This window comes from Solanum tuberosum, unplaced genomic scaffold (genome assembly GCF_000226075.1).
Source record: "Solanum tuberosum cultivar DM 1-3 516 R44 unplaced genomic scaffold, SolTub_3.0 scf00623, whole genome shotgun sequence".
Taxonomy (NCBI): Eukaryota; Viridiplantae; Streptophyta; class Magnoliopsida; order Solanales; family Solanaceae; genus Solanum; species Solanum tuberosum.
The window spans coordinates 146896-172908 of record NW_006239550.1 but is presented as its reverse complement, the minus strand read 5'-3'; the positions used below and the strand labels follow the sequence as shown (position 1 = coordinate 172908).

At 28.2% G+C, this 26013-nt stretch overlaps 1 protein-coding gene across 2 annotated transcripts; it reads left to right on the top strand.

Annotated features, from left to right (window-relative positions):
• Positions 1–17427: 17427 nt before the first annotated feature.
• LOC102606071 (ethylene-responsive transcription factor RAP2-7-like) lies at positions 17428–20819 on the top strand. 2 transcript variants are annotated; one of them, XM_006366347.2, is made up of 10 exons: positions 17428–18206; positions 18285–18310; positions 18429–18459; positions 18554–18641; positions 18734–18879; positions 19196–19240; positions 19347–19450; positions 19535–19653; positions 19935–20054; positions 20389–20819. In XM_006366347.2, the coding sequence occupies exons 1-10, from the start codon at positions 17665–17667 to the stop codon at positions 20665–20667; spliced, it is 1500 nt and encodes a 499-aa protein (XP_006366409.1). In that variant the 5' UTR covers positions 17428–17664; the 3' UTR covers positions 20668–20819. The 2 variants fall into 2 exon arrangements, with proteins under 2 accessions (XP_006366409.1, XP_006366410.1); XM_006366348.2 differs by lacking the exon at positions 19196–19240 and having other exon boundaries at positions 17429–18206.
• The last annotated feature ends 5194 nt before the right edge of the window (positions 20820–26013 follow it).

Below are 26013 nucleotides of genomic sequence, written 5' to 3'. Positions count from 1 at the left end.
AAAAGCATATTTCTATAGTATGATTTGTATGGTGCTTGGCCATTTTTTATGGTGTAGCAGTAGCCCATTGCTGAGTTTTATTTATTATAGTTCAATTATTTTGGGCTTGATCATGAATAAGCTAGAGTTACAAGGAACACATATATTTTGGTTTGTCAATGCTATCCATTGGTAGTTCATAACCAATTAGTTTTCCTTTTTTGTCATATATATATATATATATATATATATATATATATATATATTAGTTATGTTTTCATTTAATCATTTGTTTAGCTGGATTTTCTATCATTCGATTAGAGTGTGTAATTAATATGAAAAATCATGATATTAGCAATACAAAAATTATCAATAGTACATGAATAAGCATATGATTAAAAGACTAAATAATCTTTTATACACCAAATAAAAGATGGATAAAGTTTATAATCTTAAAATTACATAAGATGAACATCCTTTTTCTTTTGTACTACTTTTTAAAGTCAAACAAATGACAAGAGTTGTTGAAGCTTGAAGCAATGTTTTTGTGAATTTTTGACCTTTTAGCCACATTATACTCCTCGAAACTGAACTATGTCTAATTTATTTATTTGGTTTTCATTTGATTTTCGATATTCATATTAAAATTCGATTAAATTTGAATTTATGTCAGAATATCTCACATTAAGGGGTAAAGCGTTCCATATTAGGAAAACTCAAACCCGAAATCTCTTGTTAAAGATGAAAGATTATTTACCACTCCACCACGATCCTGATTGGTGTGTCTAATTTATTTATAACAATCTCAAGTACGAATAAGAATAAGTTTAATTTGCAATATTTTAATCTTTTTCCTCGTACCAACTTATGGTTTTAATCCTTTTATAATATTTATAACAAACATCAATTTTTCAAAAAAGCATGGCCTTAATAATACATAGATTACCTACGACTTCAACAAATAACTAATGTCAAGTGGATTCAATCTTGATTTTCTCAAAAATATTAAGGAAAGTCCAAAATCTTGGACTTTGCTTGTTGAAAAGCATCAAAAAAATTGATTATCAAATTTAAATATTTATATCTAGTCAAAGTCATGACGTATTATTTTAATTGATAAGAGTTGAAAAAAATACTATCTCATTGAAAAATTCGATACATCTTTCTCATGTGAATGAGCATCAAGAAATCTCCTAGCAGAGCAAATTCAATAAATAAAGCTTAAGCTTTTTAAATTAATATAAATTATAAAAACATACATTATATACATGACAAAATATTTTTTTTTTGTTCCTGTGGAGTCAAATATGAGTTGCTAACATAATGTATGTACAGTTCACATTTGTTGATTATCTGAAGAAAAAAAATTATAATGTTGATAGAATTGTAGTCATCTAAATCAAACAGGCAATCACTACAACAAATAAAGAATTTAACAATAATAATAAAATTTTCATTATATTATATTTTTTATGGCAATAAATATTCATAGGCAATATTCTATATAAATAACGCTAAAGACTTTAGCAATTGTGAATGCAATAACATTAACTCAACTTTCCGCTAAAAAAATCTATTGTCAGTAAATATCTTCTTCTTTTTTGTAATGAACGAAGACAAATGTGAATTCAACCAAACTCAATAGCTTTTGATTTACATTTGGAAATTTTTATATAAATTTCTAACTCCGTATCTATACAATTAGATTAATATAATGGTCACACTATGGTACATTTTGATTTTATTCTTTTTAAAAATTAAAGTATATTATATTATGTGGGAGTGCATGAAATTAAATAAATTATTTGAAAGTTCGGTGAAACCTAGATAACCACTTACCACTACAGGAAATATAAATCATACATGGGGAAAAAGAGAAGTTAAGTTTTTATTTTTTTATATAGAAAGTACAAACAAACATAAAATAAAATAATGTCAATATTGTGTCAAGTTGGCCACATGGCTTACAATGTTGGTAACATTATAGTAATAAAAAATATAATAATAATAATATATTTAATATAATCTCACGAGTTTAAATAAAACTTCTACTTTATGAAGATAGAGAAAGTAATTTTAACAAATCATGAATTTAAGTAAGACATTTTTTTGAAAATAAGTATACAAAATAAATACCATATTTGAAAAATTTATGCTGAAAATAATAAATAACAAAATAGTACTAGTATATATTTTTCATAGTAATAAATAAGAAAACAATAAATGTAAAGTAAGATACATGAATACCTTAAATAGAGTATTTTTAGAAATACTTGATAAAACTTCGAGGACATATAGGAAATATAGAATCAAAAGATTAAATTAAACACTAAAAGGACACATTTTTTTATTTTATTCTTTTCTTTTGACTTTTCCTATGTTTAATCACATGACAACTTGGCTACTTGGAGCATCTATTAAAGAGAAGTGGATTATAAGGTCTATTGTAAGTAGTTTTATTTTATATTTTTGTAAGAGGTCATTTCTACTTTTCACAACTCTAAATTTGTGATCTTTTGATCATATAATATCAATTTTATCAATTACGTCAAAACTCTCGTTTGCCTCAAACAACTACTATAAGAACAAAAGAAAGAATATGCAAATGTTTTCTGCTTTTAAGTGATCTAGGTGCAACTTTACATTTTTAGCAATTAAATAAGAAACAAATTGCTTTGCATCTAATTTAATTACTCTCTACAACTCGTATATATTTTACTAGCTTTTAAGTCACACAATGCAAAGAGAAAGGCTAGCAACTTTAAATTATTCTGAAGCCCACTTTTAATATATATATATAGTAATAAAGATGAATTATTTCAAATTGTTCATCCAAATTGATTGTGGTATAAGATATTTCCAGGCTATTGGCACCAAGTTGTTCATTATATTATATGTAGCTTTTTCCCCCTTTCCCGACACGTGTTTGATACCAATATTGAAGTTCGACTAATTCAGATTTACGTATTAGAGAGCTTATTTCTAGAGGCAACACTTTCAATAAGATATATTCTATATTTAGAACTCAAATCCAAAATCTCTAGTAATGAATGTGAGTAAATCAGATCATTCCACGGCAATTCATGTTGATGATTATATTATATACTATATGTTTGTGTCCATTAAGAGGAGACAAATTGCATATATCTTATAGGTTGGCATTGCATATGTAAATCGACCTAATCTTTAAGGCACTACTTAAAATGTAGTGGTATTCTTTAATATAATTCAATACCATGTGTGAATCTATATAATAATAATTTGTAAGAACCTTGGAAAAGAAGAAATATTCCTTAACATCTATCTTTAAACGAATAAAAATTATTTGGTTAGTATATACTATATAGGGATAAGTGTGAGATTTAGAAAAATTAGTGTTATAAATCCTTGATCATTTTCTCAGAAGGCAAATAAATAATAATAACATACTCAATATATAAGTTTGAATGATGTGTACAATCTAATCCTCAATTCAAGTAAAATATAATAAAATCAAGTAAGATAAAAAAAAAGATAGATATATTGTAAGTATATAAATGGTTCATATAATCTGTTTTTGATTTTTTATTGAATATTCGACATTTGTTTTGATAGTGACTAATCTAAATACACGTCGTAAATTTCCATTTTAAAAAATAATTTTATTTTTAAAATTTAAATTCAAAATATTTAATTTAATATTAATTACTAATATACTAAGCACTAACCACTCTATTACAATCTTTAGTGGCAATGATTCATATAATCGACTGTCTAACTAATTGGTTAGAAAACAGGTTATAATTTGTTTACTTGTTGACTTCTTGTTGCATTACCTTTTTTTATGTCAATTTTTTTTAAAATTTTTTTTATTATTTTTATCATTTTGATAATTCTTTAGTTTTATGTTTTCATGTGATATATTTATTATATATTACAAAACTAAAAAAAATATATTGGTACATTTTATCGTTAGTTTAATATTGTAAGATTTAAAAAATATATTATTTTCTTAAACTTCATACCAAGCTAAAATCAAATAAATAAATTTATATAGAAATATAAATATTAACAAATTTTGAATTCAATAAAACATAATAAAATTTGTATTTATAAAATTTAATTTGAGGTTATGATTGATTAAACTAATCATTTGGATCAATGTTTCAAATTCATAATGAAATTAGAGTACCCTCTTAACCTTAATCGAAGTTTTCTCAACTTTAATTATTTAAATATTTTATAATATATAATATATATTATATAGTACGAATTAAATTTTACGACAATCACGAATATTACTTTATATATACATAACTGTTACCATTTCTTATTTGGTGTTAATGACAAGTTGTGGCCAACTTGTCCTTCCTATAGGTTTTCATTGTAGACTTGTACGTAGTTACTAACTTTTGCGATTTTGAATATATTGACATTAATTTAATATTGTCGTTAAAAGAAATTTTCTTACCACAAAATGTTTTTTTTTATGTAGTGTCAAGCCTAAATGAATTAATCAGATCATACTTTTATGGGTTGATTTTATCGCCCCTAATTAATCCTAGCTGGTTACTCTTCCAACGTAATTACTCTTCCAAGCCTAAGAGATGTATTTTTCATAGATATTATTTTATTTAATTATATTTAAAATATTACAAATTATTACTTTTTATTTTTTAAAATTAAATTATTTAATTTGATAATTGAGTATATTTACTTCTGAAATATAGATAAAATTATGTGTACATTCAATTATACTGAATATGTTATTATTTATATAGTAATAACATAAATAAATTATTTACTTATAATACCCTCCTTGCCGACAAAAACTATAGTCTAAAAAAAAAAAAATTAAAAAAAATTTGGTGAACCATCATTACTACTTCATATTTTTCTAACCATCATTACTACTTCATCTTTTTCGAACCATCCGACCAAGAAATGAAGTTGCAGTAATAGTGATTATTCACTTTCATTACTAAAGGTACAAAATTTCAATCGTATCAACAAATTTCTCATTTTTTGTCATCTCATCTTTTATTATTATTACTAAGTATTACTCCCTTCTTTTCATTTTGTGTGACACTTTTCAGATTTTGAGGTTTAAACAAATCTATTTTTAACAGTAAATTTTTCATAGATCTTTTAAATATTTTGAATTATAAATTATTGTGAATTATAATGTTTTTTACATAGTTTACAAATATATAAATTTCATTTCAAAAAAATTGAAAATTCCATGCGCAAATTCCTGGTCAAACTTAAACTGTTTATCTCTCAAAAAATGAAAAGTGTCACATAAATTGGGACAGAGAAAGTACTTATTTAGTAAGATCACTATCATGGAAAAGAAAAATACAAAATAAACCATGTAACTTTTATGTCGTTGGTTGATGCAAAGTGAAGTTAGGTAGCCAAATAAACCATGTAGCCTTTATGTTGGATTCGAGTCCTCTAGGATATAACATTGTTTTTGTTAAGGAACGTTTTACCCTCCAATATAAGATTTTCAGAATTTTAGTGTGAATTTGGATTTAATCGAGCTCTAATGTGAGTGCAGGAGATCGGGTGGGAAAAAAAGTTAGGTAGCCACATAGATCTTTTAAAAGATGCTACTAGCTAGTACTAAACATTTTCTAATAAAAAATAAAAAAATTCATCTGATATGTATTCGATATATTTGATATTCATATTAAAACACGATTAAATTTGGATTAGCATTGAAAAAACTCACATTAAAGATAAAATGCTCCTTAAGTTAAGGAAATTTTGTACCTTGAACTCGAATTCGAGATATTTGATTAAGAATAAAAATACTTATTATTTACTACTCCATCACCTTAGGTGACCATAACATAGTATAACTTAATTATACCTTAGGTGACCAAGAATGAAGAAATCCTTCATATATATGGAGCGTTTTTTCTTTAATGATATTATACGACATAAATTTAGATTAATACGGAGTATTTAGTTCAATTGCTAATTAATTGATATCAGATGGTTATACTTAGGCCGGTCAAAATGACCTCAAATATGGGTAACCCGTTTAAAACAAATACCATGCATAGCCTAGACCAAGAAACATAATTGAGTCAAATAAACTTGTTTGGCTGTGTTCGATAAAGAGAAAAATATTTTTCAGAAAATTCGTGGTATTTGATTGATAAAAAAATAATTTTTAACAATAATTTTTTAGAAAAATAAGTTCCTTAAAAATGATAAAATTGTCTTTTTCTAGTGAAAGTAGAAAAAATAAGTTTCACGAGTTGCGTTTCACATTGATTGAGTCTTCATCACCCTCCAACGCATCTCATTTTTACCCCTACCCCGTAGCCCACATCCCAACCTCCTATAGTTTTTATCTTAGATTATATACAAATACTTTTAAGAAAATATTTTTTACTGACATACCAAATCCGCATATTTTACTTAAAAGAATATTTCTCTATTTGCCTTTAATGATATAGACTTATAGATCTATTGATAGGGTGGTGACCACTTATTTTCTCCTAAATTTTCCAATTGGATTATAATCACAACTAGGCGTCTTTTCCTAGGAACAACTAATATCATGGCTAGGTCAAATAATGAAAAGTTGTACAATGTTTCTTTTTCACTTCTTCCTCTTTGATTTGATAAAAAAAAAGTGATTAGCATGCTATCTTAAATTCATTATAGTTTTGTCATTATCATTCTTTTTTTCTTCTTATCATAATAAACATAAATCAGTGAAGAATTATATTCAATGAATAATTCGTATTTGTTATTCGATATATTTATTATGCCATATGTTAGGCTTTGTTATTATGAGTAGTTAATAGTATTTGCTATAATAGTTGAATTAATTTGATGTTAATAACACATTTGAATTGAGATTTGAGAGTATATTGAGAACAACTTCACTATTTCTAAGGTAGTAGTATCCTCTCCAGATCCTACTTTGTAGGATTATAAAGCAACTTCACTATTTGCTTAATAATATTAAAATTTGTATTATTTTATAAATTGTGAAATTTAAATCATTTGATATTAATAATTAGAATGTCATATTATAGCTCAAATATGCAAGTTAGCATATTTATCACTCTAAATTTTATATTTGTGGACAAAATCATCGACCTACTCTTTGAGAAAATTAAATAGAAAAAAAAAATCAATACCAAAAGAATACGAGATACAATTGCTTGTAGGGGATATGTAACAATACATTTGTCGTCGATGATTTTGAAGTATATATATAAAGGTCAAAAAACACGTGTCAAGTGATGATTGGTTAAAATAGCCAATGAAAGATATCTTTAACGATATGGTTGGAAGCACGAATAAAGATTGTGATAGAGTGACAAGTATTTCTTCATTTTTAATCAAAGATCTCGAACTTGAATCTTCCTGATATGAAATCCCCTTTATCCGAAAGCACTTTACCTAGAATATGGAACTTTCGGACACAAATATCAATTAAATCGAATTCCAATACGAATAACAACGTTGGAAATTACAAAAATGGTTGGAACCACCGACAACCGGCTGTAGCCGGTGGTCACGAGTCATAATCAAAAGGTATCGTGAAGTTTGTGGGAATAGTAATATATGTGGGGGACAAAAGGTGACAAGTTGAAAGATTTACCAAATTTGGAAAATTTAATTTTGGGAAAAACAAGTGTTTATAGATTTGACTTAATAGGAAGGACCAATAAAAATCATGATATTTTGTACTTTCTATTACAACTCTCTCCGTCTTATTTTATGTGACATCATCTGAACATAATATTTTTAAAAAAAATAAAGACTTTTGAAACCTAAAATCTAAATAATTTTTTAGATATTTGTGTACTTATAATCATTTCATTAAAGATTAAGGGAAATTTAAAGTTAAATTGATCTTAGATATAGTAAGATAACATTCTTTTTTAAATAGACTAACAAGAAAAAAGGTATTACATTTTATTTATTACTCCCTCCTTTCAATTTGTTCGACTTACTTTCCTTTTTAGTCCGTTTTAAAAAGACCGACTTATATATAAGTCATAACAATTCTTTAATTTTAACTTCTACATGACATGTTTAAGAACATAAGATTAATGAACGTTTTAATAAATTTGACATATCTTTAATTTAAGACAATAAGATTAAAAAAAATCTTTATTTTTTTAAAAATTATGACAAATCAAAATAAATCAACAAATTAAAACGCAAAAAGCACTTATTATTGCCTTTAGGATGATTAAGAATTCTTTGCCCCCACAATTTACTATTGTTTTGATTTAAACAAATTAAATCAAGGGAATTAATAAAGGTGATGAACATGTCATGTATTAGGTGGTGCCATTGAAGATTGAAAATGAAGGGTCATTGTGTGTGGTGATGGTGATTGTGCATGATCAATGCTTTAAGTCAATATATATTTTATCTCTTTAATTTATTTTATGATATTTTAAAAAAAAAAAAAATATCTTCTTCTTAAGTATGCAACTAATAATTCGTATCAAAATTTAGAGGATTTTGAGGTATTTTACCAAAAATTAAAGTTTAGTCAAGGTGTGGTGTTAATAATAAGGAGTTAGGGTCTAGGAGAGAAACTTTGAAGGTTAATTTTGTCCTATCACTATTTTTCTTGGTAAATTTAATTAATTTATTCTTGAAGATAATTTACTAATAAACATCTCCTTAATTTATGAGTTAATTCCTTTAATTAGGTTGAAAGTAAGTAGTAAACCAATGTTCATCATCTTTTGATAGAGGAAAAAGATATTGGAAGTACAATAAAAAAAATAATATGTGAATCAATTTTGGGAATATAAATGGGATAATTTCAACAATTTCACAACTGTTGGGCTCTGACTTTGAAGATGCTGATATATTTTTTGAATCAATTAAAATAGTTTGTTTGATATTATTGTTGGAAAGTCAAAATATTTATTTTGAGAAAAGAAAACACTTATTTTGAAAAATGAAGACGTTTGATAAAATTAGTAAAATTACTTTTCAATAGAATCACTAGATCATGACTTATTAGAGGTCTGTCTAAACATAATATTTTTCATAATCAATTCCAAACTTTCGAACTCAAAAATTTCAACCAAGGGTTGAAATAACTCCCGAGTGTATCGGAACCTTGCGTCCCATCCACCTAACTAAAATACCCTTCGAAATGGTGTAATCATCAAAATCTGAATGGACCTCTTAAACCTAAATGTTGACTTTGATCAACCCTCTTACGTTTCAAACTTTCAAAAACTCACAAACTCATTCAAAATACATTCGATCATCTTATAAATCGAATCACTCATTCCCACAACTCAAAAATATCATTTTATAGCAATGAAGACGGTCAAACAAAGTAAAAGAAACAAAAATTACAAAATAACCTTTAGAATTGTTACAATAATTCATAATAGATTAGCAAAAGTTTTGTACAAGAATATCCTAGTAGATATTACTATGAGTTTTTGATGGATGACCCTGCCAAAATTCATGAATAACTCATAACCTTCTACTTATAATGTCGTATTTATTAAATTTAAATATTTTTCTTAAATTGAGGGTATATTGAAAATGATATTTTTATCTTACACAAAACAGAAATAAAATTTGTATATAACTCCATTTATGAAACCAGAACATGTTACTATTGTTGTAATCTTTAGGTGAGATATTTTTCTTGTACAAAGATATATATACATGTGATAAATATGCTAAAAAGAAATAATCTATCAAGAGGTAATATAGTTATATCTTGGTCCAAATTCATGGTCCCTAGCTCTTTCTAATCCTTTAAGCTAAGATAGAACTTTAGGACACATGAAAATAAATGGATTGCATCCAATAAAAGGAAAGAAAAAGGTGAAAGCAACACTATCTTAGTTATGATTGCCAGCTAATAGGTATTTCATATTTTTCATCCATTTTAGATTCTATATAGTGATATTTTGAGTTAAGATGTAACTAAACTTTCATTAAAAATAAAAATATTGCAGATACTTATTATTTTCAGAAAATAATATTACAGAAACTATTTAAAAAGTTAAAAGAGTTTTTAGTTTGATAATAAAATAATTTGAAAGTGATAAATCGACAATTAAAAAAAAAAATCTTAATAGCTTAGCTGATTAGCGAATTTCATTTTGTTGATGATGAGTAATTTCATATCTTGTAATACCCTCCCTCTAGCCCCCATCCCCTCCCCCACCCCCAAAAAAAATGTTTTTTATTAAAAACAATTAAAAATGAAACAATGAGTAATAGAGTAGATAAGATTTTATTGGTCCATGAAATCCAAGTCTGTTGAAACTTGTGACAAGTTTTTTTTGTTGTTTTTAAGGTCAAGCAACGTGGTAACTTGTTGTCCTAGGATATACTATTGTTTAATAGGAAGACATTTATTAATGAAAAAAAAGGTTTGAATTTAGGCTTATGTTTTATGAACATGGGGCTACATGTCCAACAAAAAACTCATATTTCAACCCTTCATTAAATATGTCAATTATTATTGGTATTATTATTAAATATACAAAACTTTACAAATATTACTCTCTCCGTTTTAATTTACGTGACACAATTTGATTTGACATGATATTTAAGAAAAAAATAAAGACTTTTGGAACTTGTGGTCTAAAACAAATCTTAGATACTTGTGTGGTTGAAAATTATTTCATTAAGAGTAAAAGAATTTTAAAGTTAAATTGTTTCTAATTATAAAAAGGTGACATTTTTTGTGACGGATTAAAAAGGAAAAGGTGCCACATAAAATGAGAAGGAGGGAGTATGATTTATGTGGTTGTGTTCAACTAAGCATTTAATTTAAGAAATTAAGAAAAAGATTATCTTATAACAGATGAAAAATGTATTTTTAACCTATGATCTTGAATATATTATGACATATTTATAGCTATACGATTATGCAATTAGTTGAAAAGTTAAACACGGTTAAAGCCACTTGATTCCACATGAAATATGCTTAATTTCTATAATGAACATAAATATTTATTCTTTTAGACGTAATTAGACAATGAAAAAGAAATTTTGGATCACATTATTCACATTGCTTAGTGCTTAATCAATGGTTTCCGTATAATTAATTAGTAGTACTACTACTACATTTGGTTAACAAAAGATTTAAAGATAGGAAGATATATGGAGATCGAAAAGCTTGTCTTAAATTACTCAAAGTGGCAAGTAGTAGTACTAAGTTATCATAGTTTTAATACTATAAATTGTGGTAGAAGGGTTGAGATTTCTTCACTTTTAATCAGAGGTTTTAATTTCAGTTTGATACTCCTATTGTATCGGAAGTGTCATTCTAATAAATGAGCTCTATATAATACGTAAATCTAAATTTAATTATGTTATATTACTTCAAATAAATTTTAACATTGCTAGAATGGTGATACGCTATCCAATCTTAATTGCCGTATCTTTTCTTTATATTGTTTGGGACAAATATTTAAGTCTTCCATATTTATTTATTTTTGGTGAAAGTCTTCCATATCTAAATTATTAATAATAATAATTGCACATCAGAAAGACTTTAGGTACTGGAAAACAAAGAGGTAGGTGCCTTATTAATTTCACGTTAGGTTACCCCTATGTCGTATACTTGTCGTCTTTACTTTATCATAAATTTAAGATAAAATTAGTTAACTTTTTTTTATTTTACTTTTAGTAGTAATCATTTTATAAAACTATCAACACCTCAATTATGACATATAAATAAAGTAAATATTCAATTAAGAAAAATTATATTTTAAAGGGAAAAAGGAAATATACCCTTGAACTATCGTAAATGGTATACAAATACACTCTATCATACTTTTGGGACATTGGTGTCCTTGCCATCCAAAAACAAGATCATATATATACCATTTATACTAACGGATATGATGGAGGGTTGATACATACCATTTACGCTAGTTCGGGGTATAGTTATCCTTTTTCCCTATTTTAAAACATATATAAGGATAAAAAAGGCAAACACCCCTCTTTATTAATAAATTCTTAAGAGATATATAAATGAAAAGCACAAAATAAATAAAACCAAGAGAGGATAATAAATAATGAGCTACAACCTCTATTGTCCCAGTTTGTTGCTTTAGAATTTTAAAAGGAACTATTATAACTATTTTAGATTTTAGAATAAGTCAGATTAACATAGTAAGTAAGGTACATAACAAATTAAAGTACTTCATAAAAATTCTTTGCAAATTTAATCCTTTTTATCTTTTGTCTTACTGTTATTTTTTTCGATAACACGAAGAGATTAATGATACTTATTTATCTTTTGAGTTATTTTATCAGATCGAACATATATGTCATCATTGAACTTTTCCATACTACCAAACATGCCCATATCTTTGTGAATATACACTTGAGTACCAAAAATTACTTAGCATGCCGACCTACACCTCCAGAAAATCAAGCACATGTGAATTTATATTTATAAAGTAAGGTTTTATATTTTGAGGAGATAAATTAGCACATGTTATAAAATTTTACTTTATTTGGGGTAGGATGTGTGACATGTGGGGGGAGGGGGGAGGTTTAGTATTCACATCTACTCCATGTCTACATCTTGCATAAAAATAATTACTTTGACTTTTATAATTTTCATAAGTAGGATTCATGCCAAGTGGAGTTTTTGGTAAGATTCTTTAATTTATTTTGTTTCTCAAGATAAAAAGAAATGAGAAAAATTCCATCTTGTGTAACGATTGATATTTTAATGTGATCGCATTGTTACTGTTAAGTCTCCATATCTTTGAAGGATGAGTTTTTTTGGTCTTCTTGTATGGATTTGAACAATCCTTCATTTATATGCTAACTTTTGAGATTCAGTTAGATCATAATTTTATATCTATCATGGTATCAAAATCAGATTGATTATCACAATTCCTGCGCTTCGCCTTTGTTGTTCTTGATACACGCACCAAGCTTTCAATCCTTGTTTGAAGGGGTTGTTAAGTCCCCCACGTCGATGAGGAATGAGTTCGTTGGTCTCTTTTTATATATATAATATATGAATCTGGATAATCATCTCATTACAAGCTAGCTTTAGAGGTTGACTCATAGATCATGAACATATCTATTAGTTTCCTCTCTTTTTTCCCTTTCATTTTGTTTTAAGTAATTATTTAATTATTTTATTTTATCCTTTATCTATTTCGAATCCTATTTTTCTATAGGTTTATTCTTTATATTATTGATTTATAGCATTATATTATGATGAAAAATGATACAACAAATCTAATGTTATATTTATTTAAATATACAATATAATATAATAGACAATGAAATAATACGTAACAATTATCCAGTATTGGTGACAAATGTATGGTCGGCAACGACAAAATTGATAAGTGTGATTCCTTTTCCATGTTAAAAATTTGTTGTGGGTGGAATACTCATATTAGTAAGTATTTTTTTTTAAAAAGGGTGCAAAATTAAAATGAATAAATAAAAGTGAAATAGGAAGTATATAATCCACATCTCAACATAAATTTGGATATTTATTCATAAAGTAATGTAGTCGACAAATGAGCAAATTATAATTATGATAGACCCCAGAAAGTAAAAAAGAAAATATTTCTCATCTCAAATTATCTATCGTATTTTTTTTTATACGCTTCTAAAAAAATAGTATTAATCACGAAAGATATTTATTATTTTATCCTCTTTTTAAGTTGTAAGATATAGACTCTTTTCATTAAATATTTATAGTCTTTAAGTACAATAACTATTAAGACAAAATGAAATTAAATACGTGATTAATTTGGACTTAGAACTTCTAAAATAACAAACAATAATTTGAAACAATTACTTTTAAAAATTAGGAAAGATAATTTGAGATTAAAAAAAATATATATCGAAGTACAAGATAAAGAGGTAACTATAACTATTTTCTTACTCGAATAACTTATATTATAATATACCATGTCAAAAAATCAATTATAAGTATATAACAATATTTATTCAAAACAACTTTACTGATTCTAGATTCAGAATTCGTTACCAAAAATCATTTCACACGAAATAAAAAAAACTATATTCTATGATTTCATATTTGCAGATATTTAAAAAAAAAAAAGATTTCAAGGGCTAATTGTTAAAGAATGACAAAAGTCCCACATCGGTGATTAATGAGATGGGTGAACTCCTTATAAGGTTTGGGCAATCCTCCTCCCTTTGAGCTAGCTTTTGGGGTGTGAGTTAGGTCCAAGACCTAATTTAACACTAATCAATCAACCAAAGTAAATATTTATGCATGTGAAATACAAGCAAAATGGAGCTTTCACAGTCTGAAAGAAACAAGGTAAAAGTAAAGACAAAAGAATACAATACAATAAAATAAAATAAAGAAAATTCCAATAAACACGTGATAATCAACGTTAAATTTAAAGTTGCAAAATGTACAGCTCAAGAAGTCTTTTTTTAAAAAATAATTATTAATTTATAGGAACAAATACTCCTTTTGTAGAAATTAATAAATTAATTTATTTTTTTACTTATCCTTTATATATTTTTTTATTTGGACATTTATCAAACTAAGTGAAATTTATTACTTTCTTCTACTGTTAACTCTATTATTGCGTAAAAATATAATGTATAGAAATCAGACTTAAATTTTCAAAATATAAATAATAGAATTAATTTAATAAAAATAAATATTTATAATAAAAACTGTCAAACGAAACGAAGGGCAGTAATTATTTAATTAAATAGCATAGGTTCCTTGCTTGATTTTTCCAAAAGAAGATATGGAAATGGGACAGAGGGTTGCATTTAATAGCTAACTTTTTATTTTATGTATTATTTTTATAATTTAATGTATTACACTATTACACTTTTCATCCATGATAATTATAAATTATTATGATAGAAGGATGAAATTAAATTTTAACCAAGCATTAAAAATGTATAAATCTCAAAGAGAAAGGCACTCAAAGGTGTGGCCGGAGGAAAATCGTTATTCACGAAGTCGTCACATGTTTAAATTTCAAAAATATAAAAAGAATGAAAAAAGTTTTCCTATTTAAACGTTTACGAAAAATAATTATAATATTTAACTACATATATAAATTAATATACACATAAATTATGTATACTATATATTCAGTGAATTGACTATCTAAAATTTACCTAAGTAAAGTTCAATTTTATATCTTGTAATTTTCTATCTCATCGTTTTTCTATTTCCTTTTTTAATTAAAAAATACAAATATATGGAGTATATTTATTAACTAAGTATTATTTTAATGACAAACTATTTACATATCAAATGCCCCTACCCCACCAATATGTGAGCAAATTGACTCAAACATTTATTAATTATTACTAAAAAGAAATAAGAAAAGGAATTATTTTTTAAATTTATATAACACTTTCTTTTAGTTATTCCTCGAAAAATGGCATATTTTTATATTTAATAATTATCTAATTTTAAAATATTTATTTAATTCTTAATGTGATTAGGCCACAAATTATAAAAGTTTTTTTCTTAAACTTCATATTCAGTCAAACTATAACATATAGGACCTGTTTGGTAGGCGGTATTAGATAAAATAATCTATGGATTAAAATTTAGTCCATCTAATACATTGTTTGGTTATTTTATTTTATTTAATCTATGGATTGCTTATCCACCATATGTGGTCTTATCTTATCCCTAGAAAATGGAGGGATAACTAATTCAAGGTTTAACAAACCTTGGATAAGATCCCTAAATGACTAAACTATCCCCTTATTCCTTTTCCTAAATTTCTTTTGTAATTTAATTTCCTTCTTATTTATATTGAATGGTTATAAATGTTCTTTTTTAATTCTCCAAATTCGTTTTCTGTAATTTAATGATTTCACTAAAAAAAATTCTCCATTTTTTTAAAAATTCAAGATAGTTTGTCGATTAACCACTTGAACTATTTTATTTTATTTTTAAAAAAAAACAAGCTTTAGGTATTGAACAATTTAACTAGTCTTAAATCTATGTTAAGTTTAAGATATACTTGATCAACAAAAATTAGAAATACACCGTACCATTAATGATCTCCTTAGTGGTACATCACACCTTAAAATTAATAACAATTATATATATATATACACACATATTTGACTTAACTTGTTAAATGGAATAGAAAATCCTACAAAAAAATATATTGTCCGGTGGTTATCTACCTTGACCCAATTACATGAAATTAGCAATCTCATAATAACACAAGGGTATAATAGGAAAGACATTTTTTGTAGAGTTTTAAATCAAACACAAGATTAAGTGAAAAGTAATGAACCAAACACTTGACAAAAAATAATCAATGCACTACTAATCCCTGCATTACCAATCCCTCAGTTACTAATTCATGTGTTTCTAATCCCTGCATTATCAATGTTTGTACCAAACGACCCTATAATGGACGAAGAAAATAATACTCCCTCTATCCCACTATATATGACTCACTTTCCTTTTAAATCAATTTTAAAAAAAAAACACATTTCTATTTTTAATATGTTTATTTTACTCTTAATGAAATAATTTATATTTACACACATTTCTATCACCTATTCCAGATCATAAGTTTCACAAATTTTTATTTCTTTCTTAAATTTCGTGTCAAGTCAAACTAATTCGTATAAAATGAGACGAAAAGAGTAGACGACTACAACAACAACAACCCTTCCATTTTTGAAGAGAGAAAAATAAAAAATAAAATAAATAAATATTAGTTTTTCCCAAAAATAGGAATAACCAGCCAAATGTCCTTCACAGTCACACGTCCCATCTTTCCTCTTTCTCTCTCTGTACTTTCTTTAAATAAAACAAACAAAATACTCTTTCCATATAACACTCCGGTCCTTTAGTCGGAAATAAGTTATCTCAAAATTAATTATTGTGAGATAAATTATTTCATCATATATAATTCCAATATTATCTAATACATTTAATCAAACGCATGATAAAATAATCCTACTTTTTATTTCTGAGATTATTATACATTATACCTCGCACTAAACAATTCATAATATCTGCCCTTTTATCTTTCTAAAAATAAAATAATTCAACAAATATATACAAAAATAATACTCCCTCCGTCCACAATTATTTGGCAAGTATACTAAAAATAGATGTCCAAGATTAATTGTCAATTTAAACAATTAATCACCTTTTTCCAATTCTGCCCTTAATGATAGTATATTTCAATTGAAAAGTTATGTAGACTTTTGGTATTCTTGATATAATAGAGTTATATTAGTCAAATTACACCTTCTATTAAATTTTCCTTGAGAAGTGTGCATGACCTTACCCGACAAATAATTGTGGACGGAGGGAGTAATAAAATTTCATGGATTTTATACATTTTATACAGTCCACCATTATTCCTCTTCTTCTATAGCTTCACTTTTCCTCCATTTTTTCACCTATATATATATACACCCACCACTTCATATATCTTAACAATCACTCTTTCTTCTATTTCTCTCTATTTATTTTTCTCAATTTACAAAATAAAATATGTAAGAATCACTTTCATTGCTTTGTTTTTGTTGAGCTTCTCACTTTCATTGCTCTGTTTTTGTTGAGCTTCTTCAATTTGTGTTCTCGACTTTTCATGATTCAATTTTTCTTCGTAATTGTTTGAAACATATATAATATAAGTTAGAAAAAACAAAAAAGTTAAATTAAAAAAAGTGAGAATTTTGAATTTGTTAAAAGGAATGATGTTGGATCTCAATCTAAGTGCAATTTATGATGGGAAACATTCGTTAGCCGATGAATCGGGAAGCTCCAATTCATCGGCTAGGAATGTAGAGGCTAGTAGTAGTGCCGGAGATGACGAGACGTGCTCCACACGCGCCGCTGCCGGCAGCGGCGATATGTTCGCTTTCAATTTCGACATACTTAAAGTTGGTGGTGGTGGTGGAGGTGAAAATAGCCGGAGCTGTAGTAACAATGATGATGAAGAGGGATATGTAATAACAAGGTCCGAGTTCGTGACTCAGCAGTTGTTCCCAGTGGACAACAATGCTGAGTTGAATCGAACCCACACCTCTCGAACAACTGATTGGGTGGATCCGTCTGTGGATCCACCCAATACTGTTAGTTTTCGAGAGGTGGAGCAAATGGGACGTCTACAACAGCAACAGCAGCAGCAACAACAGCCAGTTAAAAAAAGTAGGAGGGGACCTAGGTCCAGAAGCTCACAGTACAGAGGTGTTACTTTTTATAGAAGAACTGGTAGATGGGAATCACATATATGGTTTGTGTTACTTTTTTTTTTTTTAAATTTTTTTTTTGTTATATTGTTTGAGTAATTTGGTTAATTTACTTTGTGTAGGGACTGTGGAAAACAAGTATATTTGGGTATGTACTATGTAATTGTTATTTTTATTATTATCCAATTGATTTATGATTTTTTGGAGTTTTGATTATGCCTATTCTAATTCTGTTTTGGGATTTTTTGTTGTTGGTTTGTGTATAGGTGGATTTGACACTGCTCATGCAGCTGCTAGGTAAATGATTAAATAATTTTTGTTATGTAGATAGTTTGTCATATCATTTCAGATGGATTGATGAAATTTTTCGATTTTTTCTTCATGGTATCAGAGCGTATGATAGAGCTGCAATTAAGTTTCGGGGTGTTGATGCTGATATAAACTTTAACCTTAGTGATTATGAGGAAGATATGAAGCAGGTTAGAAATGTTAAAAATTTGTGTTAGTACTAAAACATGTTAAGCTCAATGTTTTTAAACATGGATTTTGTATTGTTTGTGAACTAATGTAGATGAAGAACTTGAGTAAGGAAGAATTCGTGCATGTGCTGCGACGCCAGAGTACTGGTTTTTCGAGAGGGAGCTCGAAATATCGAGGAGTAACGTTGCATAAATGTGGGAGATGGGAGGCTCGGATGGGGCAATTCCTTGGAAAAAAGTAAGATACTTTACTTCATTGAAGTCGTTGTAGAAGTAGAAACTTTATTCATTAACAATCTTATCGGAGTAGATAGTTTTTTCATTGATATCGTTGTAGTAGTAGTCTCAAGTTAATGTTTTTGATCGTATCCACCCAAAATGCCATTGTACCTGCTTCGGATCCTCCAAAAGTGTATTACGTTTGAAGGATCTGATATAGTTGTGGCAACATTTTTGGAGGATCCGAGTATCATGTATCTTAAGAATGCGTATTTGAAGAAGAAATCAGTGGGACTATAATATTCATGGTGGGGATTCCACTGCTTACATTGCAGGTATATATATCTTGGGCTATTCGACAGTGAAGTAGAAGCTGCAAGGTCCTAATAATCATGAATTTTATCTTCGTAATATGAATTTACTACCCTTAATATCTCAACAATAATCGACCAACCGGTATCTCCCTTTTTATTTTATGCAAATTAGGGCGTATGATAAGGCCGCGATCAAATGTAATGGAAGGGAGGCTGTTACCAATTTCGAGCCAAGTACATATGAAGGGGAAACAAACTCTAACCCTCAGAGTGAAGGTTCGTTTGTAAACGCTTGCTATATTCATTAATAATGTCACTTAATGTTGTTGTTGTTTCATTTATAGTATGCATATAATGCAGGTAGCCAACAGGATCTTGATCTAAACTTGGGGATCGCGACTTCTTCTCCGAAGGAAATTGAAAGGTCTTCGAGTTTCCAATATCATCCTTATGATATGCAAGAAGCAACGAAATCACAGGTATAAAACAGAGTAGTTTACATGGAAATGCTGCAACAGATTGAATTTGATAGTCTTCTACTTTCTAATTATGAATTATCCCTTTTGTTTCGTTGTATCTATGTTGCTCGCTCTTCAAAAATGTTGCCTCACCCGTGTCAGATCCTCTAAAAATACACTACTTTGGAGGATCTAACACGGTTATACGGACCGTCTAACATGTTTGAAGAGTCGAAGCAACATGACTTTCTCTTAGATTGAAATGATAATCGGTTTTCCATCGTGTTTTCTTGATTCCACAGATGGACAAATCTGGTTCACCGATAGTTGGTAGTTCACATTACAAGGCATTACCTGCAGTGACATCTGAACAAGCTCACTTGTGGAATGGAGTATTTTCCAATTTAATTCCCAACTATGAGGTACAAAAATGTTCATCCTGTTTTTATAGTTTTCTGCAGTTTCCCGTATTAATTCCCGTAGGTTGAGAGTTCAAGTTACACTGGAGGATGAGTCGGAACACTATTGATCCTCGTGGGGATGGGGTGGGAAAAAAAGATGTGCATATGCCTTTCCTAAGTACTGGACTGTTTTCGGATGGTAAAAATACGAAGTACTAATCTTGTGGCTGAAGCATTTTACTGTACAGGTTAAGTTATATACACTGACAGTGCTTTGTCAGTTTAACTTGTTATAACATGTTACTTACCATCTGCTACTCGATGCTCGAGCTAAGTAACTGAATGGACTTTGCAGGAAAGAGTATCCGGGAAGAGAATAGACGTAGGTACCTCCCACGGACACCCAAACTGGGCAATGCAAATGCATAGTCAGGTCGGAACAACGCCAATGTCAATGTTCTCTGCTGCAGCATCATCAGGATTCTCAACTCCGGCTACCACTGCTTCGGCCTCTCAAATGTCTGGTCCCAACAACGCAAACACTCTCAATCTTTCCTTTGCTTCATATTCGACACCATCAATGAATACAACTCCATACTATTACCAGATCAGGCCACAATTACCACCTCCATAACATGTATTTTCCCTAGCATTACTATTAATACATTTTACATATAACTCAAAACTGATTCCATTTGTAAGAATTGTTTGTTATCAATTCATTTACATGTTGATTTTAAGTCACAACTTGTACGAATTGGAATGTGAAGATTCAAATTTCCATCATATTTTGTGCTTTTCCTTGCTTATTGTTGTGATCTTGGGAGCAAAAGAAGCTCAACTATAACCTTGTTCAATTGTCGATTGTCTATAATCATTTATGGAGTATCGTTTTTCTTCTTTACAAATAACAAAGGAGCACCCCAAGATAATTTATATTGTAAACTGAACACATTATGAAGTATGAACTTTACCTCAAGTTTAATTCTTGATTTCTCACCTTATAATCTCAAGACTATAATCTTCGGATAATTTCGTCTGCCAACCAAACGACTTTTTTCACAATTACTAGAGCAGAGCAATACAATCATTCATGCTGGGGCCTAATCCACCCCCACACACTTAAATAAAAATTGAAATATAATTGTTTTGGCTATCAAAATTATTATTTCACATTGAACAATCACACCATTATTTTTCCTAGTTTCACATCATGGTATTTGTCTTTTTAGGCAATTATTGAGAGTTGTCACTCAAATCTTCCATTAAATGCTTCTAGCCTGTTTTTCCTTGGTTGAGTCTTTTCATTGCTTATATTATATTATATTATATTATAAATAAAGAGAAAAGAAAAGTTTATATTTGCATATAAATTTAAATTTCAAAAAAAAATTATTTGAACAAATATTCACTCACAAATTTTAACTCTAACTTCAAATAGCTTCTTTTTTTTGGGGAAAAGGACAAATATACCCTCGAACTATCATAAATGGTATATAGATACCATTTGTCATACTTTTGAGATATTGGTACCCCTTCCGTCCAAAAACTAGAGCATATATGTTCTTCACTCTAACGGAAGACTAAATAGAGACACGTGACACAATCTTATTCGTCGATTCGATATTTAATAAATGTCGGTTCGGTGGATAAGATTATGACACGGATATGTTCTTTAGTATAAAGGGTATATACGTTCTAGTTTTTGGACGGCAGGGACATCAATTCCAAAAGTATGACGGATGGTATTTGCATACCATTTACGATAGTTCGGAGACATATTTGCCTTTTTTCCTTCTTTTTTTAGCTTCAACCAAATATTTTCCAAAAGCATATACTTTGCACATAATTATTTATTTATTTTTCAGAAAAATCTCAAGTAAGTGTCCCACTTTCTTCATTATATGACCTACTTTAATTGTCTACGAAATGACAACATAACAGTAACCTATATTCCTAGGGACTACTTTCATTGTCTTGACATGTTTAGTATCTTTCCAAACACAAATGCCACATGTTTTTTATATATAATTATCTAGTATATATATTCCAAATATACTGATCTGATTAATTCAAATTTGTAATGTATAGTATCTATTTAAGAGGAAGCGCTCCTCACGAGGAGCTTTTCTATTCCCGGGGCTCTATTTCGAAACCTAAGGGTGGAGGATTCCATCCATCTCATAAACCGCTTGGTGGGTACATGGTTGTATCTTCTTTTATTAATATTTCCACTTGTATTTAGTACCCCGCTTGTTATTTTATTAATTCGAATTTGTATCAAAAAATTTCACTTAAGAACGTAAAATACTCTCTACTAGAGAAAACTACTTACAAAAGACTCGAACATAAAATATTTGATTAATAATGGAGTAATGTATCACTCCACCACAATTTTGGTCATTCCTGTTTTCAACCTAAAACTTACTGTTCTTAGAAACTGTACACTTTAAGTTCCATAGTCATGTGTTTGGTATGATAGAAAATGTTTTTGATCAAAAATGTTTTTTTAATAATAAGTGATTTTTTTACTTTTTTTGAAGTGTTGAATAACTAAGCGAAAAATATGATCCAAAAACATTTATATGTAATCTATCAATAGACTATGATGTTGAGATGGGACAGAGAGTGATGGTTCGGGGTTGGGGGTATTGGGTGTGTGGAAAAAAAGAGACAATAAACTTAGAATGTCATATACGAAACTTGTTTTCTTTGCTTTTATTAGGAATGAAAGTCATTTCTCATTTTTGAGGAACTTGTTTTCCTTGAGAAAATATATTTTTTACCAACCAAACACAAAAAAATTAAAAATATTTTTTTATGTACCAAACACATGCTTATAAAAAGGAGAATATATATCTAACAATAATAGCATATCCAATGTAATCTCGCATCGTAAGATTTGAGAAAGGTCATATGTACACAATCTTACTCCTATTTTAAGAAAATAAAGACGTTATTTCTGATATACCTTTGACTCAAGTTTAAAGTTAAATTCCTTATGACCTAGCAAGCAATTTTGTGACTATATAATGTGATATATATTTTCATTGTAACCCTAATTTTATTTTAGTGTTGTACTTTTCTTTAGTAAGGTATCCAAAGCATATTGTATGCTTATTATAATATATGCATGCAAAAAAAATAATTACACTAGGTTAAAAGTTGTACATGTCATCAGATAGGACATTTTAAAAGTATATTGTCAACAACCAAAACTAATTTCTGAAAAAAAGAAAAAGATGGAAAAAGAAAAAGAATTGGAGAGGGAGATGCCACGTATATTTATCATAAAATTAAATACAATACAAATGATTGAAGGGGACATAATAAATCTGCCTTTTCCCTTATCTCAATTCTTGTCTTCTTATTTCTTTTAACTTCTTTATTATAGCCCCTCTTGACATTTTAAAGAAATTATTTTTAAAAATAATATTTTAAATTATAATTTGAAATAAAATATTTTGATAAACGAGGCCTTAAATGGTAGAAAATAAATAGTATGTTTATCTTCAACTTAAATTTTAATTCTTTTCTCCTCTATGTATACTTTATTTTTTTTTGTGTTGTCGACGATTATGAGCTAGGTTTTCAAAATTAAATTATTTTATTTTATTATGTTTGATTCATGTCTTCGAAAATAAGTTCTTATTTATTCATCTTCTTTAATCGAGAAATCTCTTAATGTCAGTAGTGCAAGTTTCGAAATACAATGAATAATTCTCTTTCCTTTAACAACCTCCCCCCACCATCATACATATATCAACAACTCCTTCAATCTTTAACCAAAAAAAAAAAAAACTCTTGTGGATTTGAGTAGGCTGGTTAGATATACGATGTAGATTTTATCTCTATTCTTTTTTAATAAAAAAAGTTGTAGTTTTCAATCTCCACGAACCGATAACACATAAAAACAATCATAGTTCAAAGGTATTTATGCCTTTATTTTCTAAGATTTACTTGTTATCATCAACGTCTTTCATGTATTCATTGATTTAGCGTAAAATAGTGGGTATGAATAACTTTTTCAGCATGACAAATAGTGTATGATTTGAATTAAAGGAGCAAATAAATATTAGTAGCAAGTACATTACAAGTGGTTCAAAGTGAAAAGATCCTCCTAGCATGTACCATATAAATTTGGTTATTTCTCAACTTTACATGTGAAATGCAATGCATATGTACTTTACACTATTCTCACATAATCTTCCTTTTTTTCATTCGGTGTTCGGTACTCACATTAGAGTTTGATTAAATCTGTATTTGCATCGAGAAGTCCTACATTGGGGTGAAACTATCCCTAACAAAGGTGACTCCGTATTCAGAGGAATTCAAACTCGAGACATCTGGTTAAGAATGAAGAAGTGCTTACCACTCCACTACGACTCTTGTTGGTTACTATTCTCACATTATCAATTGCTCTTTCCTTTTACCTTTCCTTTATGTTATTTTTCAATTTCTTAATTTACTCCACTTAGGTTTGAGAAGTTCTTTTGTCCTATGTTATATTCCTCAAACATAGACCTTTTTTTTTGCTACACACCTATGATGATTGAATTAATAGTAGGAGGACAAAGACCTATGACCTATATATGGCTTTTCATACACATGGTAGGTCCATAAGTTTGGTGGATTTTAATTGCTCATATCCATGGGTCCTTTTACTCACTTTTTGTTGGATTTGGGTCAGATTTTGTATTGCTAAAGCTAGGGGGTTTTATGTTTTTGGTGTGGGCCTTACATTGTAGATATTTTTCTTCTACCTGTAATAGATTAATATTAAAATTTGTGGCACTAAATTAGACAACCCCATTGTTGAGGTGTGTGGAGGGGGATGGGAGAATAGTCCCCTTTGTACTCCAAATTTGGTCATTTAGTTTAAATAGTTTTATATCTGAACGGTTAGCGTTGCGTTTGTTCATAAAATCTTCATTGACCTGACATATACAAAGATTCTATTTGTTGGTACAATATTTTTATTGACTTCTTTAAAATCTTAAACTCTGCCATTTCAAATTGAAGGTATTGATGCCACGATAGAAACGAGACCACAACTAAGAAAGTGGAGAATAAGATGGTGGATGTTGCAGTTGGAATAAATTTATTTGTATGCATGATAGTTTTAACATTTAATCTTAACTTTTAACCTAGTACAAATTCACTAAGATTTACCATAGTGAAATTATTATTCCACGTGACATAATTATGAAACAAAAGAGAGAGTGTGCACGCATCATCTGAAATTAGTCATGTATTATGCTTACTATTGGGTGATAGTTAAGGTAGAAAACTCATACTCTCAATAGTTCAGATATGAAACTCAAAAGACTAAGATAATTTATATATGTTTTTGACACTTTTTTAAGTTGAAATCAAACTATTGTATGCTTTCCATCTTCTTGTGTTGTATTTGTACTCCCTCCCATTTATGTTATATATATGTAGTCTTATCATTTTTAGCTATCACTAATATAAAATTAGCAACTAACAACAAATACTATACCCCCACCCCCAATCCTAAGCAAATGAAAAATTGACTATATGAACCCTTACTATCTATATCACTTATTTACTTCTCTTGCAATCTAATATTATATACATCTTTTACTTACTTTACTTGTAGATTATGCAAATCAAATTAACATCTTAAACATAAAAAAAAAGACTAACTAATATTATCACTTATTAATCCTAAATTAAGAGGGGGTGTTGGGGTGTTGGACTAAGTAGGATTTTGAAGGGATGGCCTTTAAGGAGACCAAAAAGTTGTCCAGAAGAATAAGTGAAGATGAAGACATCTACTATTTGTTAATAGTAAAGCCATCTGTTTTCCATGATTCCACTGTTTTTTAATAGTTTCCACATTTTAAGCTACAAAATAGACTACTTTTATTTTATGTTTTTTCTCATTGGAAGAACAAATATCTTTGGCCCACAAAGATAAAAGGATAAAATTTTCATGTATTATTAGTAGCGTGCG

Bases quoted from the DNA above. Each gene is read 5' to 3' on its own strand.
- LOC102606071 (XM_006366347.2), top strand. From the start codon at position 17,665: ATGATGTTGGATCTCAATCTAAGTGCAATTTATGATGGGAAACATTCG. The intron at 18,207-18,284 runs GTTTGTGTTACT...TACTTTGTGTAG, and splicing joins AGATGGGAATCACATATATG to GGACTGTGGAAAACAAGTAT. The intron at 19,241-19,346 runs GTCCTAATAATC...TATGCAAATTAG, and splicing joins AGTGAAGTAGAAGCTGCAAG to GGCGTATGATAAGGCCGCGA.